At 44.8% G+C, this 26,945-nt stretch overlaps 3 protein-coding genes across 6 annotated transcripts; 2 read left to right on the top strand and 1 right to left on the bottom strand.

The window, feature by feature from the left end:
- Positions 1-224: 224 nt before the first annotated feature.
- LOC139374091 (dynactin subunit 6-like) lies at positions 225-4,457 on the top strand. 4 transcript variants are annotated; one of them, XR_011627644.1, is made up of 8 exons: positions 225-321; positions 580-644; positions 883-988; positions 1,969-2,057; positions 2,279-2,326; positions 3,550-3,692; positions 3,880-4,198; positions 4,279-4,457. XR_011627644.1 is itself a non-coding variant. In XM_071115083.1 (7 exons), the coding sequence occupies exons 1-7, from the start codon at positions 227-229 to the stop codon at positions 3,982-3,984; spliced, it is 651 nt and encodes a 216-aa protein (XP_070971184.1). In that variant the 5' UTR covers positions 225-226; the 3' UTR covers positions 3,985-4,212. The 4 variants fall into 4 exon arrangements, 1 of the variants encoding a protein (XP_070971184.1); XR_011627645.1 differs by having other exon boundaries at positions 3,880-4,178; XR_011627646.1 differs by having other exon boundaries at positions 3,880-4,138.
- Positions 4,458-6,367: 1,910 nt separating this feature from the next.
- Positions 6,368-26,636, bottom strand: LOC139374635 (general transcription factor IIE subunit 2-like). Its single transcript, XM_071115666.1, has 8 exons — positions 26,439-26,636; positions 25,188-25,367; positions 12,795-12,886; positions 10,307-10,414; positions 9,800-9,982; positions 9,588-9,681; positions 8,586-8,701; positions 6,368-7,670 (listed from the first exon to the last, which is right to left on the bottom strand). Exons 2-8 carry the CDS (start codon positions 25,342-25,344, stop codon positions 7,554-7,556), a joined length of 867 nt encoding a protein of 288 aa, XP_070971767.1. The 5' UTR covers positions 25,345-25,367; positions 26,439-26,636; the 3' UTR covers positions 6,368-7,553.
- On the top strand, positions 14,834-24,456 carry LOC139374092 (small integral membrane protein 18-like). Its single transcript, XM_071115085.1, has 3 exons — positions 14,834-15,003; positions 22,484-22,703; positions 23,075-24,456. Exons 2-3 carry the CDS (start codon positions 22,494-22,496, stop codon positions 23,171-23,173), a joined length of 309 nt encoding a protein of 102 aa, XP_070971186.1. The 5' UTR covers positions 14,834-15,003; positions 22,484-22,493; the 3' UTR covers positions 23,174-24,456.
- Positions 26,637-26,945: the final 309 nt, after the last annotated feature.

Raw genomic sequence — 26,945 nt, forward strand, 5'->3', positions numbered from 1 at the left:
AGTATGTACATGAATGTATAGTTAAAGTGACTCTGCATATAAGATAAACAGAGAGTAGCATAAAAGGGAGGAAAATGAATAATACTTTAACCATTTTCTCTGACTAAAAATATTATTAGGAGATTAGTTCAGCTGCAGTTTTGTAAACATTCGCTAGGTGACACTAAATCCCCATTAATGTCCCCACCCCCCTCCTCATCTTGTCTGCGTTCCACGCAAGCGCACAATGACGCCGTTTATGCTGAGAAGGATTCGAAATCGATTGTCGAAAAAACTCAAGTCGATCAACAAAATGTCGGATAAACAAAATGCTCAAAAAAGGTATTACGACTCCAACTTGAATTCGTTTTTAGCTCAGTATTGTGTATCAAATAACACATTGTTACTGTTTCATAATGTTTTGTGATAGTTTGAACGTGTTGAATGTTTTAGGAAACCGCTAGCTAACGTGACTAGCTAAGTTAGCTGCTTGCTACAGCTAAAATCGTAGCTAACTAACTTGTAGACATACAGATGATTCATAAATTGTACACTTTTTGTATTGCTGATTATTACCAACACTTGGTTTTCTGTTTGTAGTGCTAAAATAGCAGCTGGCGCCGTGGTGTGCGTCGAAAGCGAGATCAGAGGGGAAGTCACTATTGGTAAGAAGACGTCAAATGTAGCATGTAGCTTAGCTAGTCAGGTAACGTCCGCTAACTATTTATTTTACAATGAGCAACAACAACATTCGTTTGTCTGTAGTAGCTCTAGTCTCTATATAGCTTGACATTATTACACGGTTCAGGTTACTGAGTACATATCCACTTTGGAGCCGGCTAAAAATGGTTGATGTGGTAGGCTAGCGTTGCACATTTGACTGTTCATGTATGGTCTTTCCAGGTGCCAGAACGGTGGTCCATCCCAAAGCCCGCATCATTGCCGAGGCAGGACCCATAGTCATAGGAGAAGGCAACCTCATCGAGGAACAAGCTCTTATAATTAACAGGTGAACATAATAATAGTGAATCTTCTAGAAGCGGAAGGGTGCAGTGGTGAGGTCTCTCCCGTGTTATATTGCCGCCTCTCTTTCTCCCCCTCCCGTTACATCCATCCATTCTCCCTACACTCTATTCCTTCCATGCTTTTATTCTGTCTTTCCCCCCACCTCTCTTTTGCACTTGTAACGGATGTGAAACGGCTAGCTTAGTTAGCGGTGCGCGCTAAATAGCGTTTCAATCAGTGACGTCACTTGCTCTGAGACCTTGAAGTAGTAGTTCCCCCTTTGCTCTGCAAGGGCCACGGCTTTTGTGGAACGATGGGTAACGATGCTTCGAGGGTGACTGTTGTTGATGTGTGCAGAGGGTCCCTGGTTCGCCCCGGGTATGGGCGAGGGGACGGTCTAAAGTTATACTGTTACACACTCGTCTACCTCTTTTTCCTCTGTCATGTTATGGTCTCTTTTTCCTCTGTCATGTTATGGTCTCTTTTTCCTCTGTCATGTTATGGTCTCCTTTTCCTCTGTCATGTTATGGTCTCTTTTTCCTCTGTCATGTTATGGTCTCTTTTTCCTCTGTCATGTTATGGTCTCTTTTTCCTCTGCCATGTTATGGTCTCTTTTTCCTCTGCCATGTTATGGTCTCTTTTTCCTCTGCCATGTTATGGTCTCCTTTTCCTCTGTCATGTTATGGTCTACATTGTAGTGATTGAAGCTGTCTGTCTGATTGAAGCTGTCTGTCTGATTGAAGCTGGCTGTCTGATTGAAGCTGTCTGTCTGATTGAAGCTGTCTGTCTGATTGAAGCTGGTTGTCTGATATGAAGCTGGCTGTCTGATTGAAGCTGGCTGTCTGATTGAAGCTGGCTGTCTGATTGAAGCTGGTTGTCTGATTGAAGCTGGCTGTCTGATTGAAGCTGGCTGTCTGATTGAAGCTGGCTGTCTGATTTGAAGCTGGCCGTCTGATTTGAAGCTGGCCGTCTGTCTTTGATCAGTTATCCAGAGAACATAGCGCCTGACTCTGAGGGAGTGGAGCCAAAGACGATGACCATCGGCATCAACAACGTGTTTGAAGTTGGGTGTAGTATCCTTTATATTGAAGTGGTACACTGACCTATAGGGTACAGCCACTGACCTATAGGGTACAGCTATTTGGACATTTGACCTCTGTCTAATATTCCATATCTGTATGTGTGTATTGTTTGACCTCTGTCTAATATCACATATCTGTATGTGTGTATTGCTGCTCTGAAAGTCATTTTGTTGGTAGAGTATGAAATTCTCCTTAACCAATGATACTTGCAGTGTCTCAAGCTTTGAAAATTGGGGACAACAATGTCATAGAATCCAAAGGTAAGAAAGATTAAAATGCCACAAATTCAGTAATGACGTTCTTCTTCCCAATGATCTGAATGACTGAGTGTGTCTGTGTTGATTGGTTATTAAATCACTATGGAGAGAACCCTTCTATCATCTAAACTGTTGATTGGTTATTAAATCACTATGGAGAGACCCCTTCTATCATCTAAACTGTTGATTGGTTATTAAATCACTATGGAGAGACCCCTTCTATCATCTAAACTGTTGATTGGTTATTAAATCACTATGGAGAAACCCCTTCTATCATCTAAACTGTTGATTGGTTATTAAATCACTATGGAGAAACCCCTTCTATCATCTAAACTGTTGATTGGTTATTAAATCACTATGGAGAGAACCCTTCTATCATCTAAACTGTTGATTGGTTATTAAATCACTATGGAGAGAACCCTTCTATCATCTAAACTGTTGATTGGTTATTAAATCACTATGGAGAGACCCCTTCTATCATCTAAACTGTTGATTGGTTATTAAATCACTATGGAGAGAACCCTTCTATCATCTAAACTGTTGATTGGTTATTAAATCACTATGGAGAGAACCCTTCTATCATCTAAACTGTTGATTGGTTATTAAATCACTATGGAGAGACCCCTTCTATCATCTAAACTGTTGATTGGTTATTAAATCACTATGGAGAGAACCCTTCTATCATCTAAACTGTTGATTGGTTATTAAATCACTATGGAGAGAACCCTTCTATCATCTAAACTGTTGATTGGTTATTAAATCACTATGGAGAGAACCTTCTATCATCTAAACTGTTGATTGGTTATTAAATCACTATGGAGAGAACCCTTCTATCATCTAAACTGTTGATTGGTTATTAAATCACTATGGAGAGAACCCTTCTATCATCTAAACTGTTGATTGGTTATTAAATCACTATGGAGAAACCCCTTCTATCATCTAAACTGTTGATTGGTTATTAAATCACTATGGAGAGAACCCTTCTATCATCTAAACTGTTGATTGGTTATTAAATCACTATGGAGAGAACCCTTCTATCATCTAAACTGTTGATTGGTTATTAAATCACTATGGAGAAACCCCTTCTATCATCTAAACTTTTGATTGGTTATTAAATCACTATGGAGAGAACCCTTCTATCATCTAAACTGTTGATTGGTTATTAAATCACTATGAGGAGAACCCTTCTATCACCTAAACTGTGTTCTCCCCCCCTCTCCCTCCAGCTGACCTGGGCAGGAACATGATTCTAACTTCTGGTTGTATCATCGGCGCCTGTTGCCAGGTCAACACCTGTGAGGTCATACCTGAAAACACTGTCATCTTCGGCTCAGGGTGTCAGAGACGTGTGCAGACAGAGCGACCACAGGTACACACACACACACACACACACACACACACACTGAGATTAGTGATCTACGGGTCTGTGTGTATAAGACACAGTCTATGTAGCTTTGTCTTTCCGCACTTGTTTTTAACCTAAGAACCAGTCCATCCACTGTTTCCTCGTTTGCAGTGAAGAACAACATGCCTTCGTGTGTTTATGTGTTCTGCAGCCTCAGACTCTTCAGCTCGACTTCCTGATGAAGATCCTCCCCAACTACCACCACATGAAGAAGACTGTCAAAACCACCTCCGCTGTCACGCCGGCCAAAAACTAAACCCCACCAGCTCTCAGCCCCGGGCCCCAAAACATGTACCTCTCTGGCAGACAGCGAACGAAGGAATCTCTTACCACTCAAAATGTACTGCCACTACTTTAACAAGAATCTGAAGAATGTCACTGAAGTGTTCTCCTTGTCTCACCACACCGAGGTCCAGTTTCCCAGACCCAGGTCCAGTTTCCCAGACCCAGGTCCAGTTTCCCAGACCCAGGTCCAGTTTCCTAGACCCAGACCCAGACCCAGTTTCCCAGACCCAGGTCCAGTTTCCCAGACCCAGTTTCCCAGACCCAGGTCCAGTTTCCCAGACCCAGGTCCAGTTTCCCAGACCCAGCTGGATTTAAACAGTTTAGTCCAGGATGAGGCGTGACCTGTGTCTGGGAAACTGCCCCTTGGTAGTGGAAGTGTCTGGCTGTTTACCACCAAATGCTTTGTATCCAATTGTAATTAAAAAAATGACTTATTTAAAAGTATTTAGTTTGCTGTTTGGAGACTGTAGGACAGTGTTGCTGTACTCTGACTAGAAAAACTCCCTGGGTGTATCCTAATCGTCTCCCCGTTCTCCCAAATATACCCTCTTTCTCTTCTTAACGGCATCCCCAAGATCTGAACCTGTGACCTTTACGTTCGAGTCATTTAGCAGACGCTCTTATCCAGAGAGACTGACAGTTAGTGCCTTCATCTTAAGATATCCAGGTGGGACAACCACATATCTCAGGCATAGAAATAATGTCCTCAACGTAGTCAGTATGTGACATGAGGTTGAAAACCAGACGGGCTGCTGTGTTCTGGATCAGGTCCAGGGGTTTGATGACACAAGCAGGGAGCCCAGCCAACAGAGAGTTGCAGTGGTCCAGACGGGAGATGACAACTGCCTGGATTAGGACCTGCGCCGCTTCCTGTGTGAGGTAGAGAGCAAGAACCTGCAGGAGCCAGTCACTGCTTTGATGTTTACAGAGAACGACAGGATGTTGTCCAGGGTCACACCAAGGTGTTGTCCAGGGTTACGACAGGGTGTTGTCCAGGGTGTTGTCGACACAGTGGAGTTGTCAACCGTGATGGAGAGGTCTTGGAGCGGGCAGGCCTTCCCCAGGAGGAAGAGCAGCTCTTTCTTGTCTAGGTTGAGCTTGAGGTGGTGAACTGACATCAAAGCTGAGATGTCTGCCAGGCACACACAGATGTGTCACCACCTGGGTGTCAGAAGGCAGGAGGAGAAAAGCAGTTGAGTGTCATTTATCTCAGTGCTTAGTCCCCTCCGCTAGCAGGGGCCGGGCCACCATACTTGTTTTTGCACGTGTTTAAAGCTGTTCTGAGTTTGTAGATTAGAAATGTAATTAGTTATGTTGGGTAGAGTTGGGAAACTAGTCGCAGCCGGGATTAGAACTGGCGACCTCGGCAGGTTGCAACCCGCGTTTAACCCCCCCCCCCCCCCATCCACCTCCAACCTGACACCCTAAAAACTACATTTTATTTGTCTCTCAGATGTAAATTCCACTCACTGATCTGTCATTAAGCCATCACCCAACCAGTCTATTCGCCCAGTGAGCCATCATCCAACCTGTCTATTCGCCCAGTGAGCCATCATCCAACCAGTCTATTCGCCCACTGAGCCATCATCCAACCAGTCTATTCGCCCAGTGAGCCATCATCCAACCTGTCTATTCGCCCAGTGAGCCATCATCCAACCTGTCTATTTGCCCAGTGAGCCATCATCCAACCAGTCTATTTGCCCACTGAGCCATCATCCAACCAGTCTATTCGCCCACTGAGCCATCATCCAACCAGTCTATTCGCCCACTGAGCCATCATCCAACCAGTCTATTCGCCCAGTGAGCCATCATCCAACCTGTCTATTCGCCCAGTGAGCCATCATCCAACCAGTCTATTTGCCCACTGAGCCATCACCCAACCAGTCTATTTGCCCACTGAGCCATCACCCAACCAGTCTATTTGCCCACTGAGCCATCACCCAACCAGTCTATTCGCCCAGTGAGCCATCATCCAACCTGTCTATTCGCCCAGTGAGCCATCATCCAACCAGTCTATTTGCCCACTGAGCCATCATCCAACCAGTCTATTCGCCCACTGAGCCATCACCCAACCAGTCTATTTGCCCACTGAGCCATCACCCAACCAGTCTATTCGTCCACTGAGCCATCACCCAACCAGTCTATTCGTCCACTGAGCCATCATCCAATCTGACAATTCGCCCACTGAGCCATCACTCAACCAGTCTATTCGCCCAACCAGTTTTCATTTGTCTTTCCCGCGGTTCCTCCCATCCTCTCTCTTTCTCCGAATCAGATATGACCTTTTAAATGTCAGCGAGCAGCAACCATCAGGTTGAATCCAGGCCTCTGTGTCATCAAGAAGACACAGTACAGCGTGTTTTCCATGACTTTATTGTGCGTCAGAGGAAAGGCCTCAGGAGAAAGGTACTGTGGGTAACGTGCTCAGTAATGAAGAAAGCTCAAGAGACCAGCGATCACCAACCAACCAGGAAGTGGAGAGATACTGGCTTTTGCTCTAGCCTTGCACTAACACAACTGATTCACCCAATCAATCAAGGTCTTGATGAACAGTTTTGAGTATATACTGAAGGGACAGTTTATTAGCTGAAGGGCTTCTATGGGAGTGGGGTGTTTGTCTAGCCCGATTTCAGCTCTGCTATGACTCGTTGTCATGCCGTTTGGAATGACAGCACAAAGACCCTGGGACCAGGCTAGTGTTTGTCTGAGTAAACCTGGTAGATTCTACGAGTCGTTTAGCTAAGTCAGGAGTGTTTGTGCAGGTCTGGAGCAAAACCCTGCACAACCTGTATTTCTCCAGGTTGCCATTGGTGACCACTGTTGTAAATTAATATAAGGAACAACTACAGCAGACAATACGACTGGTATTATTTAAAAAAAAAAAAAAACACTTTCACACACACATCCTCTCTCCACACACACACACACACACAGTGTCCATCGTGTGCCAGACATTTACACATACAGCCCCTTCTAAGGCTGCACATATCCAGTAACTTTCCCAGAATCCCCTATGTTTCCCAGACATCCCCATTGAAGCGTTACCAGATTCCAGGGAATTTGTCATTACAGGAATATTCCAACTGGGATTTCTGGAAAACCTGGGATTTTTTGGGGGGGGAAAATTTAACAGGACATTTTTGCTACCCCTAAAAGCCGTCCACCATTTTGTATTACTGCTTAGAACCAAAACTGGTCCAGTTTTAACAAAAAGGACAGCGAGCGTCTCTTTAGGTTGGTGTGTCTGGCAAGGACTTCACTTCAGTCAATCAGTCAGCCATCTTGTGTCTCAACGTTCCAAAATGGCTTCCTGTCCTCATCTCCTTCTCCTTTATCGTCGGGAGAGGAAAGGACACAAGAAAAGGAAGCAAGTTCACACGTTTGAGACAAGGCCCATTGTCTCCTCTTCATTGTAGTTTTGGTGAGACAAATAAAACAAGTTTATTTCCGGCAAAAACAAACTACAAAAAACAACAACTCCCAGGTCACCCCTCTCTCACTGGGCCGAGGAAGTGGGAGGGGTATAACCAGGAAGTGACATCACTTCTTAGCGGGTACGCCCTCCGAGTAGTCCTCCAGTACTCCGGCCAGATGGTCGTTGTGAGTCTTGAAGCGTCTCTTCTTCTGTCCACCTGGCTTCTTCCTCTTGATTGGTAACTGTAGCAACACAACCAAAACAGCCAATCACAGACCGGGTTAATTGTAGAAACAACCAATCACAGATAAGTCATGAGAAAGATAAAGAGAGTGATAGAGCTAGGAGATGTGGATGTAAATCCGTACCACCATAAATTGACAAAATTATCACAATGTCGATAAGTAGAACAAGTTTATAACATGATTGTGCCCCAGAGTTACTCTTTTAAATGACCCTTCAACCTACTACTTCTAGTTTGAATGTTGTAGTGATCAACTGTCTTGTTAACAAATAGCCCATATCAGTATATCAGACAACACATTCCTCTAGTAAAGGATCCTTATCATTATTATCCAAGTGTCAAACGTCCTCTCTGTTCTGTTTGGGTGTCAAGATCATTTTCGGTTTATTGTCCCAGCTATGTGACAGACCGGGGCAATTCCAGTCCTCAGGGGGGGGGGGGGGGGGCTTGATTGGTCCCCCCCCAGTCCCTAGCAGAACTGATTGGTTGCCCCCCCCCCCAGTCCCTAGCAGAACTGATTGGTCTCCCCCCCCCCCAGTCCCTAGCAGAACTGATTGGTCTCCCCCCCCCCCCCAGTCCCTAGCAGAACTGATTGGTCGCCCCCCCCCCCCCCCCCCCCCCAGTCTATTAGTTGATTACTGGAGTCAGGTGTGTTAGCTGGGACAAAAGTGTAACACCAATCAGGCCCCCGAGGACTGGAATTACCCAGGCCTGTGAGACAGAAATACAGACAGAAAGAGAAAGTGAGAGAGAGAGAGAGAGAGAAAAGAGGTAGAGAGATCCGGAGAGGTAGAGAGAGGTGGAGAGGTAGAGAGAGGTAGAGAGGTAGAGAGATCTGGAGAGGTAGAGAGATCCGGAGAGGTAGAGATCTGGAGAGATAGAGAAAGAGGTGGAGACAGAGAGAGAAACTCACAACTTTCTTGGGTCCAGTCTCCTGCATGGAGGAGATGCCCTGTCTCTTGAGATAGTCCTCTATCTTCTCTTCGTCCATAGAGTCCACTGGGATACTCCTCCACAGCTTGGTGAACTCTGGGACGATAGACCAGGAAACACAGACAGGATACCATTAGCTCAGGTAGGACAATAGCAGTAGTAGTTTATTACATTTTTACAAGTAGGTCGTACTCGGCAGATAAAAGCTGACTTACGGTACACAATACATACAAGTAAACAAATCAATACATACAAGTAAACAAATCAATACATACAAGTAAACAAACGAATTAAACTCAGTTAATATCCTGTATCGACTGAATGGATCCTGGTATGAACGAACTGAAAGTTCTACACTTCTAAATGACGTCATAGTAAAAAAAATAAAATAAATCTGACCACTGGGTGGAGCCATTGAGGTCATTACGTGAAAGAGAAACCAGACCAGTGCAAAGGGAGAGAAACCAGACCAGTGCTCACACCTTCTACAGAGAACTGAGTGACTTTATGCAGTTGTACTTTAGACATTACTTCTTTAGACTTATAAAACATTTTTTATATATATATATTTTTTTTAACCTTTGGCAATATTTACAGAATGCATTTAATGTCAATAAAGCTCCTTTAACTGAAATAAGAGAGACCTTATCAACGCACTTATCTGAATCTACTGCAAACTGATAATTAAGGGAGAAATTGTACCAACACTTTCACATTCTGCATTGGACGACATGGGAGAAACCCTACCAATGCTCAGCTTTTCAACATATATTTAATGGGGAGAAACTATACACATGCTCTCATCTTCAACCACTAAATTACTAAATTAAGGGAGAGAACATACCAACACTCTAGTTCTAATTAACATTATATGCTCACCTTCTACAGAGAACTAAGCAAAAAGACACCATACCAATGCTCCCACTCATCTACCATGAAGGCAAAAAAAATTACGTTAGAGAAACTACACCAACGCTCTCACCTTCGTCAACTGTAAACTGGCAGTGTTTATCATTATAGAACAGAATCTTCTTCTTGTCTGGTCTTGTCACAAAGATGATCTGGTCTCCCAAAACCTGGGGAGGAACAGAGGCCGTTAATATGTCTGACTCATTAATACACACACACACACACACACACACACACACACACACACACACACACACACACACACACACACACACACACACACACCTTCAGTGCCTTGGCAGAGTTGGGTAGCCCCTCCTCCACATCATCTAGCAGTAATCCTCCCAGTCCCAGCTGGTCATGTTTATCCAACAGTCTGAGCAGGGCTTTCTTGTCCTTCAGGTGATATTTGGGCTTGAAGGCATATTTCCCATCCCTCACCTCTATCTTAGGGTTACTGGCCAGCGCCTGGGGACGGGACAGAGACTGAGTCAAACATTTATTTCAACTTTATTTACATGGGTCTCAAAACACTAGTCTGTTTGGCCCGAGGAAGAGGAGGGTGAGACGGAGGTAAATAAAAAAGAGGTGGAAGAGTTTCTGATCTCTCTCTCTCTCTCAAGTTTGCAATGGTCAAAAAACAGATTTGGCGTCATCTATTGAAAAGGTGAAAGGTCAAGCAACAAAACACTCAGTTTCCCACTCGCACCTCCCGATAACTCTGATAACATGTGAACGCCCCAACACACACCATCTTATTGAAAAGGTGAAAGGTCAAGCCCCAACACACACCTCAGTCATCAGCCATTGTTTCTGTTTCATGCCGATGTCCAGTAGTTTGGTCTCATCTAGAATCTCCTCCACAGTCAAGTGGTGAGTATCACCACGCTGGTGTCTGGTCTGGAGGACAGGAAGGAACATAGAGGAACAGGAAGGAACATAGAGGAACAGGAAGGAACACAGAAGAACAGGAAGGATGACATGATCAATTCTAACTCAATTGTAAGAAATTAAGCTAACCTGCTAGCCAAGGCTTTCAGTTTGGGCTTGAAAATATGACAAACTAGACCGTCAGTAAAATGTTGAATTTTTCAAGTATGGCATTTAGGACCTGAATGCCACCCGGGCTAGTGTGGTCTAATAGCCAGATGGACAGTTTCTAAAAATCCTTTAATTCAGTGTAGTAGGCTGAGTACCAGACAGAGAAGAATAGAACTCAGAATCTAGGACGTTATTGGTTGGTCACGTGATACATTGTTTAAAAGAAGTAATCTGTGTAATGGCAGCTTGTCTGCATCGACTGTGTCAAGACGAGGTAGCTTCAGTACTGGGAAAAAGACAGAGCACACACACACACACGCACGCACGCACGCGCCCACAGGCACACACACACACACACACACTGGCATACACACACACAGGCACACACACACACACAGGCACACACACACACTGGCACACACACACACACTGGCATACACACACACTGGCACACACACACACACAGGCACACACACACACACAGGCACACACACACACAGGCACACACACACACTGGCACACACAATCTGTGAACGTTATGCAGATTGTTATGAGTCAAAGTCTGGTGTGAAAAACCACCCAGGCTGTCAGAGTTACTGCACCAGAGCTGAACCATAAACATGTTGACTAACAAAAGTCTGTGTTGTTGTTGTTGTTGTTGTTTACTTCCAAAATAAAGAGTGGAGAACCAAACAATAGAGGGAGGAACTAACATCACAATAAACCCAATAAGAGACAGACAGACAGAGTAGAGGGAGGAACTAACATCACAATAAACCCAATAAGAGACAGACAGAGTAGAGGGAGGAACTAACATCACAATACACCCAATAAGAGACAGACAGACAGAGTAGAGGGAGGAACTAACATCACAATAAACCCAATAAGAGACAGACAGAGTAGAGGGAGGAACTAACATCACAATACACCCAATAAGAGACAGACAGACAGAGTAGAGGGAGGAACTAACATCACAATAAACCCAATAAGAGACAGACAGACAGAGTAGAGGGAGGAACTAACATCACAATAAACCCAATAAGAGACAGACAGACAGAGGGAGGAACTAACATCACAATAAATCCAATAAGAGACAGACAGAGTAGAGGGAGGAACTAACATCACAATAAACCCAATGAGAGACATACGGAGGGTTCAGAGGTTAAAAGGGGAGTGGTTTAATTGAGACGACAGCTCAGACTGTTGGAAGGAGGAAGCTCACCAATCAGGACACCAGTGAACCACCTCTCTGACAACATGTCATTACTACAGTGAACCACCTCTCTGACAACATGTCATTACTACAGTGAACCACCTCTCTGACAACATGTCATTACTACAGTGAACCACCTCTCTGACAACATGTCACTACTACAGTGAACCACCTCTCTGACAACATGTCATTACTACAGTGAACCACCTCTCTGACAACATGTCACTACTACAGTGAACCACCTCTCTGACAACATGTCATTACTACAGTGAACCACCTCTCTGACAACATGTCATTACTACAGTGAACCACCTCTCTGACAACATGTCATTATTACAGTGAACCACCTCTGACAACATGTCATTACTACAGTGAACCACCTCTCTGACAACATGTCATTACTACAGTGAACCACCTCTGACAACATGTCACTACTACAGTGGTGATTTGACAGTAGGATAACTAACATGTGTGGTCCTGTGTAGCTCTGTTGGTAGAGGGTGACTCTAGCAACACCAGGCTTGTGGGTTCTACCAGTACGTACTCACTACTGTTAGTCACTACTACAGTGGGGATTTGACAGTAGGATAACTAACACGTTAGTCACTACTGTTAGTCACTCTGGACCCATGACACAAACGTCATGGAAATGGCATCATCCACATATTGGGTGTGTGTGCATGTGTGTGTGTGTGTGTGTGTGTGTAATGTGTGTGTGTGTGTGTGTGTGTAATGTGTGTGTGTAATGTGTGTGTGTGTGTGTGTAATGTGTGTGTGTGTGTGTGTGTGTAATGTGTGTGTGTGTGTGTAATGTGTGTGTGTAATGTGTGTGTGTGTGTGTGTAATGTGTGTGTGTGTGTGTGTGTGTGTATAATGTGTGTGTAATGTGTGTGTATAATGTGTGTATAATGTGTGTGTAATGTGTGTGTAATGTGTGTGTGTGTAGTGTGTGTGTAATGTGTGTGTGTAATGTGTGTGTGTGTGTGTGTGTAAGTGTGTGTGTGTGTGTGTGTGTGTTCACCTTACCTTCATGTAGTTGACTATCTTAGCCAGGCAACCAAACTTGTAGCCAGAGCTGCCTGTCAGGGCCTTCAGGTTGAAGTTACCATTACTGGTGTCTGGAGAGAGAAAGAGAAAACTGGTCAGATATCCTAATTACCAGCTGAACTAAAGACCAGGATCAGAATCTAGACATGTTGTCCTGCTCAAATAAAGACCAGGATCAGAATCTAGACATGTTGTCCTGCTCAAATACAGACCAGGATCAGAATCTAGACATGTTGTCCTGCTCAAATACAGACCAGGATCAGAATCTAGACATGTTGTCCTGCTCAAATAAAGACCAGGATCAGAATCTAGACATGTCCTGCTCAAATACAGACCAGGATCAGAATCTAGACATGTTGTCCTGCTCAAATACAGACCAGGATCAGAATCTAGACATGTCCTGCTCAAATACAGACCAGGATCAGAATCTAGACATGTTGTCCTGCTCAAATAAAGACCAGGATCAGAATCTGGACATGTTGTCCTGCTCAAATAAAGACCAGGATCAGAATCTAGACATGTTGTCCTGCTCAAATAAAGACCAGGATCAGAATCTGGACATGTTGTACTGCTCAAATACAGACCAGGATCAGAATCTAGACATTGTGCCACACTAAGATGAGTATTGACTAGTCCTGTCAATATCAGTTATTCAATAGACTCATATAGGTCCTGTCAATATCAGTTATTCAATAGAGACTCATATAGCTAGGGGGTATCAGGGCACTAGCTAGGGGTTATCAGGGCACTAGCTAGGGGTTATCATGGCACTAGCTAGGGGTTATCATGGCACTAGCTGGGGGTTATCATGGCACTAGCTAGGGGTTATCAGGGCACTAGCTAGGGGTTATCATGGCACTAGCTAGGGGTTATCAGGGCACTAGCTAGGGGTTATCAGGGCACTAGCTAGGGGTTATCAGGGCACTAGCTAGGGGTTATCAGGGCACTAGCTAGGGGTTATCATGGCACTAGCTGGGGGTTATCATGGCACTAGCTAGGGGTTATCATGGCACTAGCTAGGGGTTATCATGGCACTAGTTAGGGGTTATCATGGCACTAGCTAGGGGATATCATGGCACTAGCTAGGGGTTATCAGGGCACTAGCTAGGGGTTATCAGGGCACTAGCTAGGGGTTATCAGGGCACTAGCTAGGGGTTATCAGGGCACTAGCTAGGGGTTATCAGGGCACTAGCTAGGGGTTATCAGGGCACTAGCTAGGGGTTATCAGGGCACTAGCAAGGGGTTATCAGGGCACTAGCTAGGGGTTATCAGGGCACTAGCGAGGGGTTATCAGGGCACTAGCTAGGGGTTATCAGGGCACTAGCTAGGGGTTATCAGGGCACTAGCTAGGGGTTATCAGGGCACTAGCTAGGGGTTATCAGGGCACTAGCTAGGGGGTTATCAGGGCACTAGCTAGGGGGTATCATGCCACTAGCTAAGGGGTATCGGGGCACTAGCTAGGGGGTATCATGGCACTAGCTAGGGGGTTTCATGGCACTAGCTAGGGGGTATCATGGCACTAGCTAGGGGGTATCATGCCACTAGCTAAGGGGTATCGGGGCACTAGCTAGGGGGTATCATGGCACTAGCTAGGGGGTTTCATGGCACTAGCTAGGGGGTATCATGGCACTAGCTAGGGGGTATCAGGGCACTAGCTAGGGGGTATCAGGGCACTAGCTAGGGGGTATCATGACACTAGCTAGGGGGTATAAGGGCACTAGCTAGGGGGTATCAGGGCACTAGCTAGGGTTCCGTTTCAGGTCCTACTCTAGTGGCTCTGCGTCTGTGGCTTCAGCTGTGAGATCCTGTTTCTGGAGACCAGCCAATCAGAGCGGCCTGTTGTTGTGACTCACTAAATGATTCATCACGTGGGCGGGAGCTGCTGCTGGGTGCTAATGAGAAGGCGGGGCATTCATTTCATCTGAGAAGATTTGGCAAATAGAGAGGGGAGAAACGAGGGTGAGCTTAGCCATTGGTAGAGTGGTAAGGTCTGAGCACAGGCTGTGCCTTGTGTGGGGAAGACGAGCAGAACTGCAAGGAGTGGCAGGGAGGAGAGAGAGACACAGAGAGAGCGAGAGAGAGAGCGAGAGAGAGAGGCGAGAGAGAGACAGAGTGGGGGAAGGGAGAGCGAGAGCATCTTTTGCCTGAATCCTTTACAAGCATCCACCCCACAGTAGAAGCTACACAGGTGAGTCTGCATATTTCTCTGGCACAACGACGGTTAGTGTGTGTGTGTGTGTGTGTGTGTAGTGTGTGTGTGGACACACTGGCAGATCTGCAGTCTGTTTGCATGCTTGCCTGCTACAGCCATGTATCAGGGCAAGACGCGTGTGTGTGTGTGTGTGTGTGTGTGTGTAGTGTCTGTGTGTGTAGTGTGTGTGTAGTGTGTGTGTAGTGTGTATGTGTGTGTGTAGTGTGTGTAGTGTGTGTGTGTGTGTGTGTGTGTGTAGTGTGTGTGTAGTGTGTGTGTAGTGTGTAGTGTGTGTGTGTCTACTAGCCTAATCCATCCTATGAAGCCTACATTGTATCTGTGATTGCTTTCATAAGAGGAGGGTTTACCTTCCATCCCTACAGCATTCTGGGAAACAACACTACATTATAAACGGTAAAAGGTTTATCAACACCAGAGGACAGACAGACAGGAGCCCAGCCTATGGGTTACGCTGTGAGCAGACAGACGGGAGCCCAGCCTATGGGTTACGCTGTGAGCAGACAGACAGACAGGAGCCCAGTCTATGGGTTACGCTGTGAGCAGACAGACAGACAGGAGCCCAGTCTATGGGTTACGCTGTGAGCAGACAGACAGACAGGAGCCCAGTCTATGGGTTACGCTGTGAGCAGACAGACAGACAGGAGCCCAGCCTATGTGTTACGCTGTGAGCAGACAGACGGGAGCCCAGCCTATGGGTTACGCTGTGAGCAGACAGACAGACAGGAGCCCAGCCTATGGGTTACGCTGTGAGCAGACAGACAGACAGGAGCCCAGCCTATGGGTTACGCTGTGAGCAGACAGACAGACGGGAGCCCAGCCTATGGGTTACGCTGTGAGCAGACAGACAGACAGGAGCCCAGCCTATGGGTTACGCTGTGAGCAGACAGACAGACAGGAGCCCAGCCTATGGGTTACGCTGTGAGCAGACAGACGGGAGCCCAGCCTATGGGTTACGCTGTGAGCAGACAGACAGACAGGAGCCCAGCCTATGGGTTACGCTGTGAGCAGACAGACAGACAGGAGCCCAGCCTATGGGTTACGCTGTGAGCAGACAGACAGACAGGAGCCCAGCCTATGGGTTACGCTGTGAGCAGACAGACAGACGGGAGCCCAGTCTATGGGTTACGCTGTGAGCAGACAGACAGACAGGAGCCCAGCCTATGTGTTACGCTGTGAGCAGACAGACAGGAGCCCAGTCTATGGGTTACACTGTGAGCAGACAGACAGACAGGAGCCCAGCCTATGGGTTACGCTGTGAGCAGACAGACAGACGGGAGCCCAGCCTATGGGTTACGCTGTGAGCAGACAGACAGACAGGAGCCCAGCCTATGGGTTACGCTGTGAGCAGACAGACAGACAGGAGCCCAGCCTATGGGTTACGCTGTGAGCAGACAGACGGTATGAGTGTTTATATAACAGACTAAAGGATGAGTGTTTTTGTAGCAGACTGTCAGACTAAAGGATGAGTGTTTATATAACAGACAGTCAGAGTAAAGGATGAGTGTTTATATAACAGACTGTCAGAGTAAAGGATGAGTGTTTATATAACAGACTGTCAGAGTAAAGGATGAGTGTTTTTATAACAGCCTGTCAGAGTAAAGGATGAGTGTTTTTGTAACAGACTGTCAGAGTAAAGGATGAGTGTCTATATAACATACTGTCAGACTAAAGGATGAGTGTTAATATAGACTGTCAGAGTAAAGGATGAGTGTCTATATAACATACTGTCAGAGTAAAGGATGAGTGTTAATATAGACAGTCAGAGTAAAGGATGAGTGTTTTTGTAACAGACTGTCAGACTAAAGGATGAGTGTTTTTGTATAACAGACTGTCAGACTAAAGGATGAGTGTTTTTGTATAACAGACTGTCAGACTAAAGGATGAGTGTTTTTGTAGCAGACAGTCAGACTAAAGGATGAGTGTTAATATAGACAGAGTAAAGAAGCAGTGTTAATATAGACAGTCAGACTAAAGGATGAGTGTTTATATAGACTGTCAGACTAAAGGATGAGTGTTTATATAGACTGTCAGACTAAAGGATGAGTGTTTGTATAACAGACTGCCAGACTAAAGGATGAGTGTTTATATAACAGACAGTCAGACTAAAGGATGAGTGTCTATATAACAGACTGTCAGACTAAAGGATGAGTGTTAACATAGACAGTCAGACTAAAGGATGAGTGTTTTTGTAGCAGACTGTCAGACTAAAGGATGAGTGTCTATATAACATACTGTCAGACTAAAGGATGAGTGTTAATATAGACAGTCAGACTAAAGGATGAGTGTCTATATAACAGACTGTCAGACTAAAGGATGAGTGTTAACATAGACAGTCAGACTAAAGGATGAGTGTTTTTGTAGCAGACTGTCAGACTAAAGGATGAGTGTTAATATAGACAGTCAGACTAAAGGATGAGTGTTTTTGTAGCAGAACAGAGAGAGACTAGACTGCTAGAGGATGGTTCCTGGGTCAAACTACACAGGGAATAGGGTGCCAAGCAGGCAGTAAGGTTGTTGTGATTCAGACTGGCATAGAGATGACTAGGCTTCTTCTCCTGCAAGGATTTCAATAAGGACACATACACACAAACTCCATACAGGGTTTAATTAGGGTGGATTTGGCTGTATTCACCCCCTCCAGACTGGATGGGACTAGACATTAGGGAGGGGGGTGGGGCAGTGGGAGCCCCTGCAGACAGACACAGCAGGAGATACCGCTCTGCCTCAGTCTGTCTGGGGTCCTACACCACTTCAGGGAGAACACACAGAAGGGGGAGGGGGCTTGAGAGGGAGGAGAGGAGGGGGTAGGGGTGGAGAGGGAGGGAGGAGAGAGAGGAGGGGGTAGGGGTGGAAAAGGAGAGAGGGAGGAGAGGAGGGGGTAGGGGTGGAGAGGGAGGGAGGGAGGAGAGGAGGGGGTATGGGTGGAGAGGGAGGGAGGAGAGAGAGGAGGGGGTAGGGGTGGAGAGGGAGGGAGGAGAGGGTAATGTAGGGAGGAACAGAGAGAGGTGTAGTGCTGGGGTACTAGGCTATGGTAGTGTGGTGTGGGTAGAGGAGGAGAGGGTAACGATAGGGAGAAACAAGAGAGAGGTGTAGTGCTGGGGTACTAGGCTATGGTAGTGTGGTGTGGGTAGAGGAGGAGAGGGTAACGGTAGGGAGGAACAGAGAGGGGTGTAGTGCTGGGGTACTAGGCTATGGTAGTGTGGGTAGAGGAAGAATCGGTCTACATTCATAATAGATAAAGAATGATATCCCTCTGTTCCTTCACTTCTCTCTCTCCATCAACATCAGCCAACAGAACCTCCAATAACCCAATTAGACGACACTTTCACACAGGAAGTATTACAGTATTTTCCCCAGAGAGAGAGACCTTCAGTTACCATGACAGTGTTACTAATGTGGACTATCAATATCCTCTACAACATAGCAACATGAAAACAGTTGAAGGCCTATTGGCTACTTCACATAGCAACATGAAAACAGTTGAAGGCCTATTGACTACTTCACATAGCAACATGAAAACAGTTGAAGGCCTATTGGCTACTTCACATAGCAACATGAAAACAGTCTGATTAAAGTTGAAGGCCTATTGGCTACTTCCATAGCAACATGAAAACAGTCTGATTAAAGTTGAAGGCCTATTGGCTACTTCACATAGCAACATTAAAACAGTTGAAGGCCTATTGGCTACTTCCATAGCAACATGAAAACAGTTGAAGGCCTATTGGCTACTTCCATAGCAACATGAAAACAGTTGAAGGCCTATTGACTACTTCACATAGCAACATGAAAACAGTTGAAGGCCTATTGGCTACTTCACATAGCAACATGAAAACAGTCTGATTAAAGTTGAAGGCCTATTGGCTACTTCCATAGCAACATGAAAACAGTCTGATTAAAGTTGAAGGCCTATTGGCTACTTCACATAGCAACATGAAAACAGTCTGATTAAAGTTGAAGGCCTATTGGCTAGTTCCATAGCAACATGAAAACAGTCTGATTAAAGTTGAAGGCCTATTGGCTACTTCCATAGCAACATTAAAATAGTTGAAGGCCTATTGACTACTTCCATAGCAACATGAAAACAGTTGAAGGCCTATTGGCTACTTCCATAGCAACATTAAAACAGTCTGATTAAAGTTTAAGGCCTATTGGCTACTTCCATAGCAACATTAAAACAGTTGAAGGCCTATTGGCTACTTCCATAGCAACATGAAAACAGTCTGATTAAAGTTGAAGGCCTATTGGCTACTTCCATAGCAACATTAAAACAGTTGAAGGCCTATTGGCTACTTCCATAGCAACATGAAAACAGTTGAAGGCCTATTGACTACTTCACATAGCAACATGAAAACAGTTGAAGGCCTATTGGCTACTTCACATAGCAACATGAAAACAGTCTGATTAAAGTTGAAGGCCTATTGGCTACTTCCATAGCAACATGAAAACAGTCTGATTAAAGTTGAAGGCCTATTGGCTACTTCACATAGCAACATGAAAACAGTCTGATTAAAGTTGAAGGCCTATTGGCTAGTTCCATAGCAACATGAAAACAGTCTGATTAAAGTTGAAGGCCTATTGGCTACTTCCATAGCAACATTAAAATAGTTGAAGGCCTATTGACTACTTCCATAGCAACATGAAAACAGTTGAAGGCCTATTGGCTACTTCCATAGCAACATTAAAACAGTCTGATTAAAGTTTAAGGCCTATTGGCTACTTCCATAGCAACATTAAAACAGTTGAAGGCCTATTGGCTACTTCCATAGCAACATGAAAACAGTCTGATTAAAGTTGAAGGCCTATTGGCTACTTCCATAGCAACATGAAAACAGTTGAAGGCCTATTGGCTACTTCCATAGCAACATGAAAACAGTTGAAGGCCTATTGGCTACTTCCATAGCAACATGAAAACAGTTGAAGGACTATTGGCTACTTCCATAGCAACATGAAAACAGTTGAAGGCCTATTGGCTACTTCCATAGCAACATGAAAACAGTTGAAGGCCTATTGGCTACTTCACATCTCATTAGATGACAACAGCTAATGGGGATCCTAATAAACACATGATCCCATTGACTTCATCAGAGACCGAGCCATTGTGTTCAGGGTAACTAGACTAACCGTCAGGAGATGACTGTGGTCTGCTAACACTATGCAACATAGAACTGTATATAATAGACATGTTGTCTGCTGTCCTCTAATGACAGGCCTGTATCAGGTTACACTAACAACACTATGTAACATAGAACTGTATATAATAGACATGCTGTCCTCTGACTAATGACAGGCCTGTATCAGATTACACTAACACCACTATGTAACATAGAACTGTATATAATAGACATGCTGTCTGCTGTCCTCTGACTAATGACAGGCCTGTATCAGGTTACACTAACAACACTATGTAACATAGAACTGTATATAATAGACATGCTGTCCTCTGACAGGCCTGTATCAGGTTACACTAACAACACTATGTAACATAGAACTGTATATAATAGACATGCTGTCCTCTGACAGGCCTGTATCAGTTTACACTAACAACACTATGTAACATAGAACTGTATATAATAGACATGCTGTCCTCTGACTAATGACAGGCCTGTATCAGGTTACACTAACAACACTATGTAACATAGAACTGTATATAATAGACATGCTGTCCTCTGACTAATGACAGGCCTGTATCAGGTTACACTAACAACACTACGTAACATACTGTGAGTCAGTCATCAGTCAACAGTCATCAGTAAAGCTACTCAGAGCAGATGATGACAGTGGGCTCAAACACAGGAGAGGAGAGGTGGAATGACTCACTGCTAAACACACACACACACACACACACACATCTGATAACAATAGCCTAGTCGGTCACACACATCTGATAACAATAGCCTAGTCGGTCACACACATATTTAACGAGCAAAAGGTGGAATGCGGAACAGAACAGTGAAACTCATCGCACACATTCTATCTGAACTAGAGAAGGTTCAAACAGACAGACAGACAGACAGACAGACAGACAGACAGACAGACAGACAACTAATCAAACCAGGTTACACTCTAACAATGTTTCAGGGTAGGAGGTTAGACACTAACAGTGTTTCAGGGTAGGAGGTTAGACACTAACAGTGTTTCAGGGTTGGAGGTTAGACACTAACAGTGTTTCAGGGTTGGAGGTTAGATACTAACAGTGTTTCAGGGTTGGAGGTTAGACACTAACAGTGTTTCAGGGTAGGAGGTTAGACACTAACAGTGTTTCAGGGTAGGAGGTTAGACACTAACAGTGTTTCAGGGTAAGAGGTTAGACACTAACAGTGTTTCAGGGTAGGAGGTTAGACACTAACAGTGTTTCAGGGTAGGAGGTTAGACACTAACAGTGTTTCAGGGTAGGAGGTTAGACACTAACAGTGTTTCAGGGTAGGAGGTTAGACACTAACAGTGTTTCAGGGTAGGAGGTTAGACACTAACAGTGTTGCAGGGTTGGAGGTTAGACACTAACAGTGTTTCAGGGTTGGAGGTTAGACACTAACAGCGTTTCAGGGTAGGAGGTTAGACACTAACAGCGTTTCAGGGTTGGAGGTTAGACACTAACAGTGTTTCAGGGATGGAGGTTAGACACTAACAGTGTTTCAGGGTAGGAGGTTAGACACTAACAGTGTTTCAGGGTTGGAGGTTAGACACTAACAGTGTTTCAGGGTAGGAGGTTAGACACTAACAGTGTTTCAGGGTTGGAGGTTAGACACTAACAGTGTTTCAGGGTTGGAGGTTAGACACTAACAGTGTTCAGTCTCTCTCTGGTTCACTCAACCAAACTGGGTCAGTCAGCACAGTTGCTCTCACTGCTCCTGGCGTGTGTGTGTGTGTGTGTAAGCAGGAAGGCGCTATGCACCCCAGGAGGTTGTGTCCTGATGGAGTAAGTGTTTACTGTGTTTAGAGGTTCTGTCTCTCTCTCCCTCCAGGTCACAGCACCAGAACTCTGTGTATAGAGGTTCTGTCTCTCTCCCTCCAGGTCACAGTACCAGAACTCTGTGTTTTGAGGTTCTGTCCCCCTCTCCCTCCAGGTCACAGTACCAGAACTCTGTGTATAGAGGTTCTGTCTCCCTCCAGGTCACAGTACCAGAACTCTGTGTATAGAGGTTCTGTCTCCCTCCAGGTCACAGTACCAGAACTCTGTGTATAGAGGTTATGTCTCTCTCCCTCCAGGTCACAGTACCAGAACTCTGTGTATAGAGGTTATGTCTCTCTCCCTCCAGGTCACAGTACCAGAACTCTGTGTATAGAGGTTCTGTCTCCCTCCAGGTCACAGTACCAGAACTCTGAGTTGAGGCTCTATAAAGGCTGTCTTTATAGACTGCGGGTCTGAAGGACAGAAGAACATCCTGAACACCAGCAGCCATCTCAAACCTCTGCAGGCACAAACCAACCATGACTTCCTCTATCATTTCTCTCCCAGGTGAAACAACATGGACCGTCTCAACACCACCTCTCTCCCGTGGCTCCCTGACGCCGCCCCGCTGTCCCAGGTCTCCCTGCAGGTTCAGGAGGTGTACCCGTTCCACGACGGCTGGAACATAGCGTGCTTCGTCATCCTCCTCCTCTTCATCATCACAGTAGTCTCCCTGGCAGCTCTGGCCTTCCTCTACGAGCTGCTGGACTGTGGCTGCTGTGTCAAGGTGAGACCAGGCCTGTTACTATACTGTAGCTGTGTCAAGGTGAGACTAGGCCTTTTACTATACTGTAGCTGTGTCAAGGTGAGACAGGCCTGTTACTATACTGTTCAATCAGCTGTTCCAGGGTTAGACCAGGCCTGTTACTATACTGTAGCTGTTCCAGGGTTAGACCAGGCCTGTTACTATACTGTAGCTGTTCCAGGGTTAGACCAGGCCTGTTACTATACTGTAGCTGTTCCAGGGTTAGACCAGGCCTGTTACTATACTGTAGCTGTTCCAGGGTTACCTGGATCTAACCTAAACCCATTGTAATTACTTGGATCTAACCTAAACCCATTGTAATAACCTAAGCTATGGTTTTCCTTCTCATGCAGGGGAAGACCCATCGTGACCTGATGGAGGAGGAAGGTCCCTTCCAGAACATGGTGGAGAAGATCCACAGTCCCACGGGGTCACAAACCGAGGTGGTGTAAAGGGGGTTAAAGGGGTCGTTGCCACAGTGACCAGGGCCAAGCAGGAAGTTAGGTCATGACTGTTGACCCTGAATCTGACCCGAGACTGACTGTGCTGTGTGCTCACAGTTTGAGAACAGTGAGACTGCACCTTCGTATGTGTGTGTGTGTCCCTGCTCCCGTGTGTGTGTGTGTGTGTGTGTGTGTGTGTGTTCTAATCGAAGCACGTCAGCAGGGAAGGCAGGAGAGAAGAAGAGCTCTCCTTTGCCAAGTCCAGGGGGTTTAACAAGTCTATTATTCGACAGCTGTTGAGCATCTTCATCCATCACCACATTGTACAAGTACAAGACATACCATTCGAGAACAGCTAAAGACACAGAGGAGATCCACAATGATAGCCAACCCTCTAGGACCCTACAGAGCAAGGAAGTCACCCAAAGTCAACGACCAAGATGACCAAGATGATCAAGACGACCAAGATGACCAAGATGATCAAGATGACCAAGATGACCAATATTACCAAAAATTAAATTAACTGTCGTAATGTTTCCAGATTTCTATGAAAGTTTTCCTTCCCCCCAAAAAATAGTAATTATGTTAAAAAGCAGCTTTTGTGTGTTGGAATGGTGTGGGCGTGTACTGGTTATTAAAAATATTAATGTAGCAGACCGCTGATTGGACCATCTCATCCTGCTCAGGATGATGACCTCATCCTTTATGAGGAAATAACAAGCATTTTTTAAATGGTCTGTTTGAGATCCAAGTGGGAGGTGGGGGTTTTTGTAGTGTTTTTTTCCCTCCAATTTATGATTTGACCACAAATACGAGTATGGGATTAATAAAAAACATTATGAGTTAATTAAACTAACTTTTAAAGTTAATATTCTGTTATCCCTGGACAGTTACTTTAAAATGTCACCAAAAGATCCAGCTACCACAGAAGTCGTCCCACATTTTAATGTAATTTACAGATGGTTTTTATTCCCTAATGCTTCGACTGCCATTGTAGGTGAAGTCCTCATCCATTTGACAAAAACTGTTCACAACTTGCTGTGTCGTAATGATGTAATCAACATGTTGCCTGTGATGATGTCACCGCTCACCAACATATTTTAAACCACAGCCAAGTGGCCATGATACTACTCTCTCTTGGATGGGGGTGGGGGGGGGCACCTGTACACACACCGATGTAAATAAAATAACCTACTTGCATTGAGCACAAGGTATCATTTCACTTTCCTAAAATGATGATGATGATGATGATGATGATGATGAATAAACAATTATCACGTAAGAAAAACAAACTGTGTGGTCTCATTTCAAAAGTACTGACAGATGTTGAAATTAAGCTTATTAAAAAAAATGTACAACGAGTGTTTGTGGTCAACGAAAAAACCCCAAAATAAGCCACTTAAAACATGTTTGTAGAAAATAACACTTTCATTGTGGAATGTAGAAGCAAGCAGGTACCCAGGCTACAGATGTGACACACAATCAGCAGTATAATAGATTTCAAGACTAGGGTCGTATTCATCGGGGCACACCGTAGCAAAAAAATATTTTACAGCAAAGTTTAGGTAATCCCTCCCTGTTTCAGTCAGATTTGTTCCATTTGGTGCCGAATGAACATGACCCAAATATAAAGGATGTGTACTCACTAGTAGGAACCAGATGGATGCAAAAAGGCTGAAATGGGGGAGGAAGGGACACACCTAAATCTGTCCAATAAGAGGTGCTTGTTTTCATTTGTTGCAAAACCTTTTACTACATTTTACACTAATGAATTACACCCCAGGTTGTAGAGCCCTTCTGGGGTGTATTCATTCTTGCAGCGAAAACAGTTTACCGTTTAAGAACTAAATGGAAGCAAACCGGGCAAACGAAACAGGGAGGGAGGGACCTGTCTTAATTTGTCCAATTTAAAACTATTTTTCCTTTGCAAAATGTTTTCTATTTGGAGTAAATGGAAACCTTTTCGCAACAGACTAAATGTTTTACAACAGGATCGGCGTAATGAATACGCCCCTGGTCTTACCTGCGCCATGTTTGGACCCGGAAGCCTCCTTGTCAGCTTTGGACTTCTTCTTCTTGGAACCGCCTGACTCGGAGGCTGCAGGTCTCTTCTCAACCGTGGGCTGAGAGAGAGCCCTCTTCTTAAAGAGCTCCCGCTCTCTCAACAAGGCTGGGTCCATCCTGACACAACGTTAGACGCTAGCTACAGAAAGACAAAAAATATATACCTCAAGGCAACACACTGTTAGGGTTGGGTCCATCCTGATACAACGTTACAACGTTAGACGCTAGCTACAGAAAGACAACACACTGTTAGGGTTGGGTCCATCCTGATACAACGTTACAACGTTAGACGCTAGCTACAGAAAGACAACACACTGTTAGGGTTGGGTCCATCCTGATACAACGTTACAACGTTAGACGCTAGCTACCTCAAGGCAACACAATGTTAGGGTTGGGTCCATCCTGATACAACATTACAACGTTAGACGCTAGCTACAGAAAGACAACACAATGTTAGGGCTGGGTCCATCCTGACACAACGTTACAACGTTAGACGCTAGCTACAGAAAGACAACACAATGTTAGGGCTGGGTCCATCCTGACACAACGTTACAACGTTAGACGCTAGCTACAGAAAGACAACACAATGTTAGGGTTGGGTCCATCCTGACACAACGTTACAACGTTAGACGCTAGCTACAGAAAGACAACACAATGTTAGGGCTGGGTCCATCCTGATACAACATTACAACGTTAGACGCTAGCTACAGAAAGACAACATATATACCTCAAGGCAACACAATGTTAGGGTTGGGTCCAACCTCTAAGTCAACATATAGCGGCATTATTAGCTCCTCAAAGACATGCACAACGTTGTTACACTTCTCAGTATATATATACGGGCTGAACAACCTAATTATGTATTTAAGTCAATGGTTTATACCTAGTTTGGGTGTTCACATACCATATAGCTTTTTATGATGTTCACACATTTCACATACCGTTAGCTAGCTAGGTTTACGTAGCTAATAATGGTATCACACTTGTCAAGTTGCTACTCTGATACCTAACTAGAAAGTTGTCTGACACTTTCTGCCAGTACATCTAAGTGACATCACATCTTATGAGTGACAAAAAAAATAACTGAAAGATGTATATTAGCTTCCTAGTTGCTATAAAAAAATAAAAGCTAGTAACCTAGCTAGTTAGACAGGTTTTTGGGTTTGCTAGCATTTAAGCGAATTTAGCTAGCTTGATTATTTCTGGTTACCTTTTTTTCTTCGAAATGTCTAATCCCCTCTTTTGGATGAACAAATATTTAAACATTAACTAGAAACACACGTTCATTAATCGCTCTGTTGGAACACTTATGCGATAGCTATTTTGGGGGCTTTTGTTTCTTTAATATCAAGCTAGCTTCTTGTCATCGTGCATTCTCCGACTTCCGCTCTGAGTTTCGACTTCCGCTCTGAGTTCGATTGATCGGTAATCGACAGCTAGTCCTTGATTGTGTTGGTGCGTTCCATCCGGCCGAGCGGAGCTACGAAAAGCAAGATTGCCATGTCAGCGGGTTACCAGAAATGTAGCTACTTTGAGTACGATGTCGCGGGTTGAAATGTATTGGTCGCGGGTTTTTGGGCTACTTCTATTTTACACATCCGCCGCAATGGCATTTCTCTTGAAGAAAAAAAAAAATATATATATATATATTTATTTTTCATTGTGACCTGCCGCTGCTGACTATCAAGCAGTGAGGCAGGCTGTTGCTGAATGAGTG

This window comes from Oncorhynchus clarkii, chromosome 19 (genome assembly GCF_045791955.1).
Source record: "Oncorhynchus clarkii lewisi isolate Uvic-CL-2024 chromosome 19, UVic_Ocla_1.0, whole genome shotgun sequence".
NCBI classification, from domain to species: Eukaryota; Metazoa; Chordata; class Actinopteri; order Salmoniformes; family Salmonidae; genus Oncorhynchus; species Oncorhynchus clarkii.

Bases quoted from the DNA above. Each gene is read 5' to 3' on its own strand.
- LOC139374635 (XM_071115666.1), bottom strand. From the start codon at position 25,344: ATGGACCCAGCCTTGTTGAGAGAGCGGGAGCTCTTTAAGAAGAGGGCT. The intron at 9,983-10,306 runs GTGTGTGTTGGG...TCCCGTCCCCAG, and splicing joins AACAATGGCTGATGACTGAG to GCGCTGGCCAGTAACCCTAA. The intron at 8,702-9,587 runs GTGAGAGCGTTG...CTATCGTCCCAG, and splicing joins CCAGTTTACAGTTGACGAAG to AGTTCACCAAGCTGTGGAGG.
- LOC139374091 (XM_071115083.1), top strand. From the start codon at position 227: ATGACGCCGTTTATGCTGAGAAGGATTCGAAATCGATTGTCGAAAAAA. The intron at 322-579 runs GTATTACGACTC...TTCTGTTTGTAG, and splicing joins AAACAAAATGCTCAAAAAAG to TGCTAAAATAGCAGCTGGCG. The intron at 2,058-2,278 runs GTATCCTTTATA...TGATACTTGCAG, and splicing joins CGTGTTTGAAGTTGGGTGTA to TGTCTCAAGCTTTGAAAATT.
- LOC139374092 (XM_071115085.1), top strand. From the start codon at position 22,494: ATGGACCGTCTCAACACCACCTCTCTCCCGTGGCTCCCTGACGCCGCC. The intron at 22,704-23,074 runs GTGAGACCAGGC...CTTCTCATGCAG, and splicing joins ACTGTGGCTGCTGTGTCAAG to GGGAAGACCCATCGTGACCT.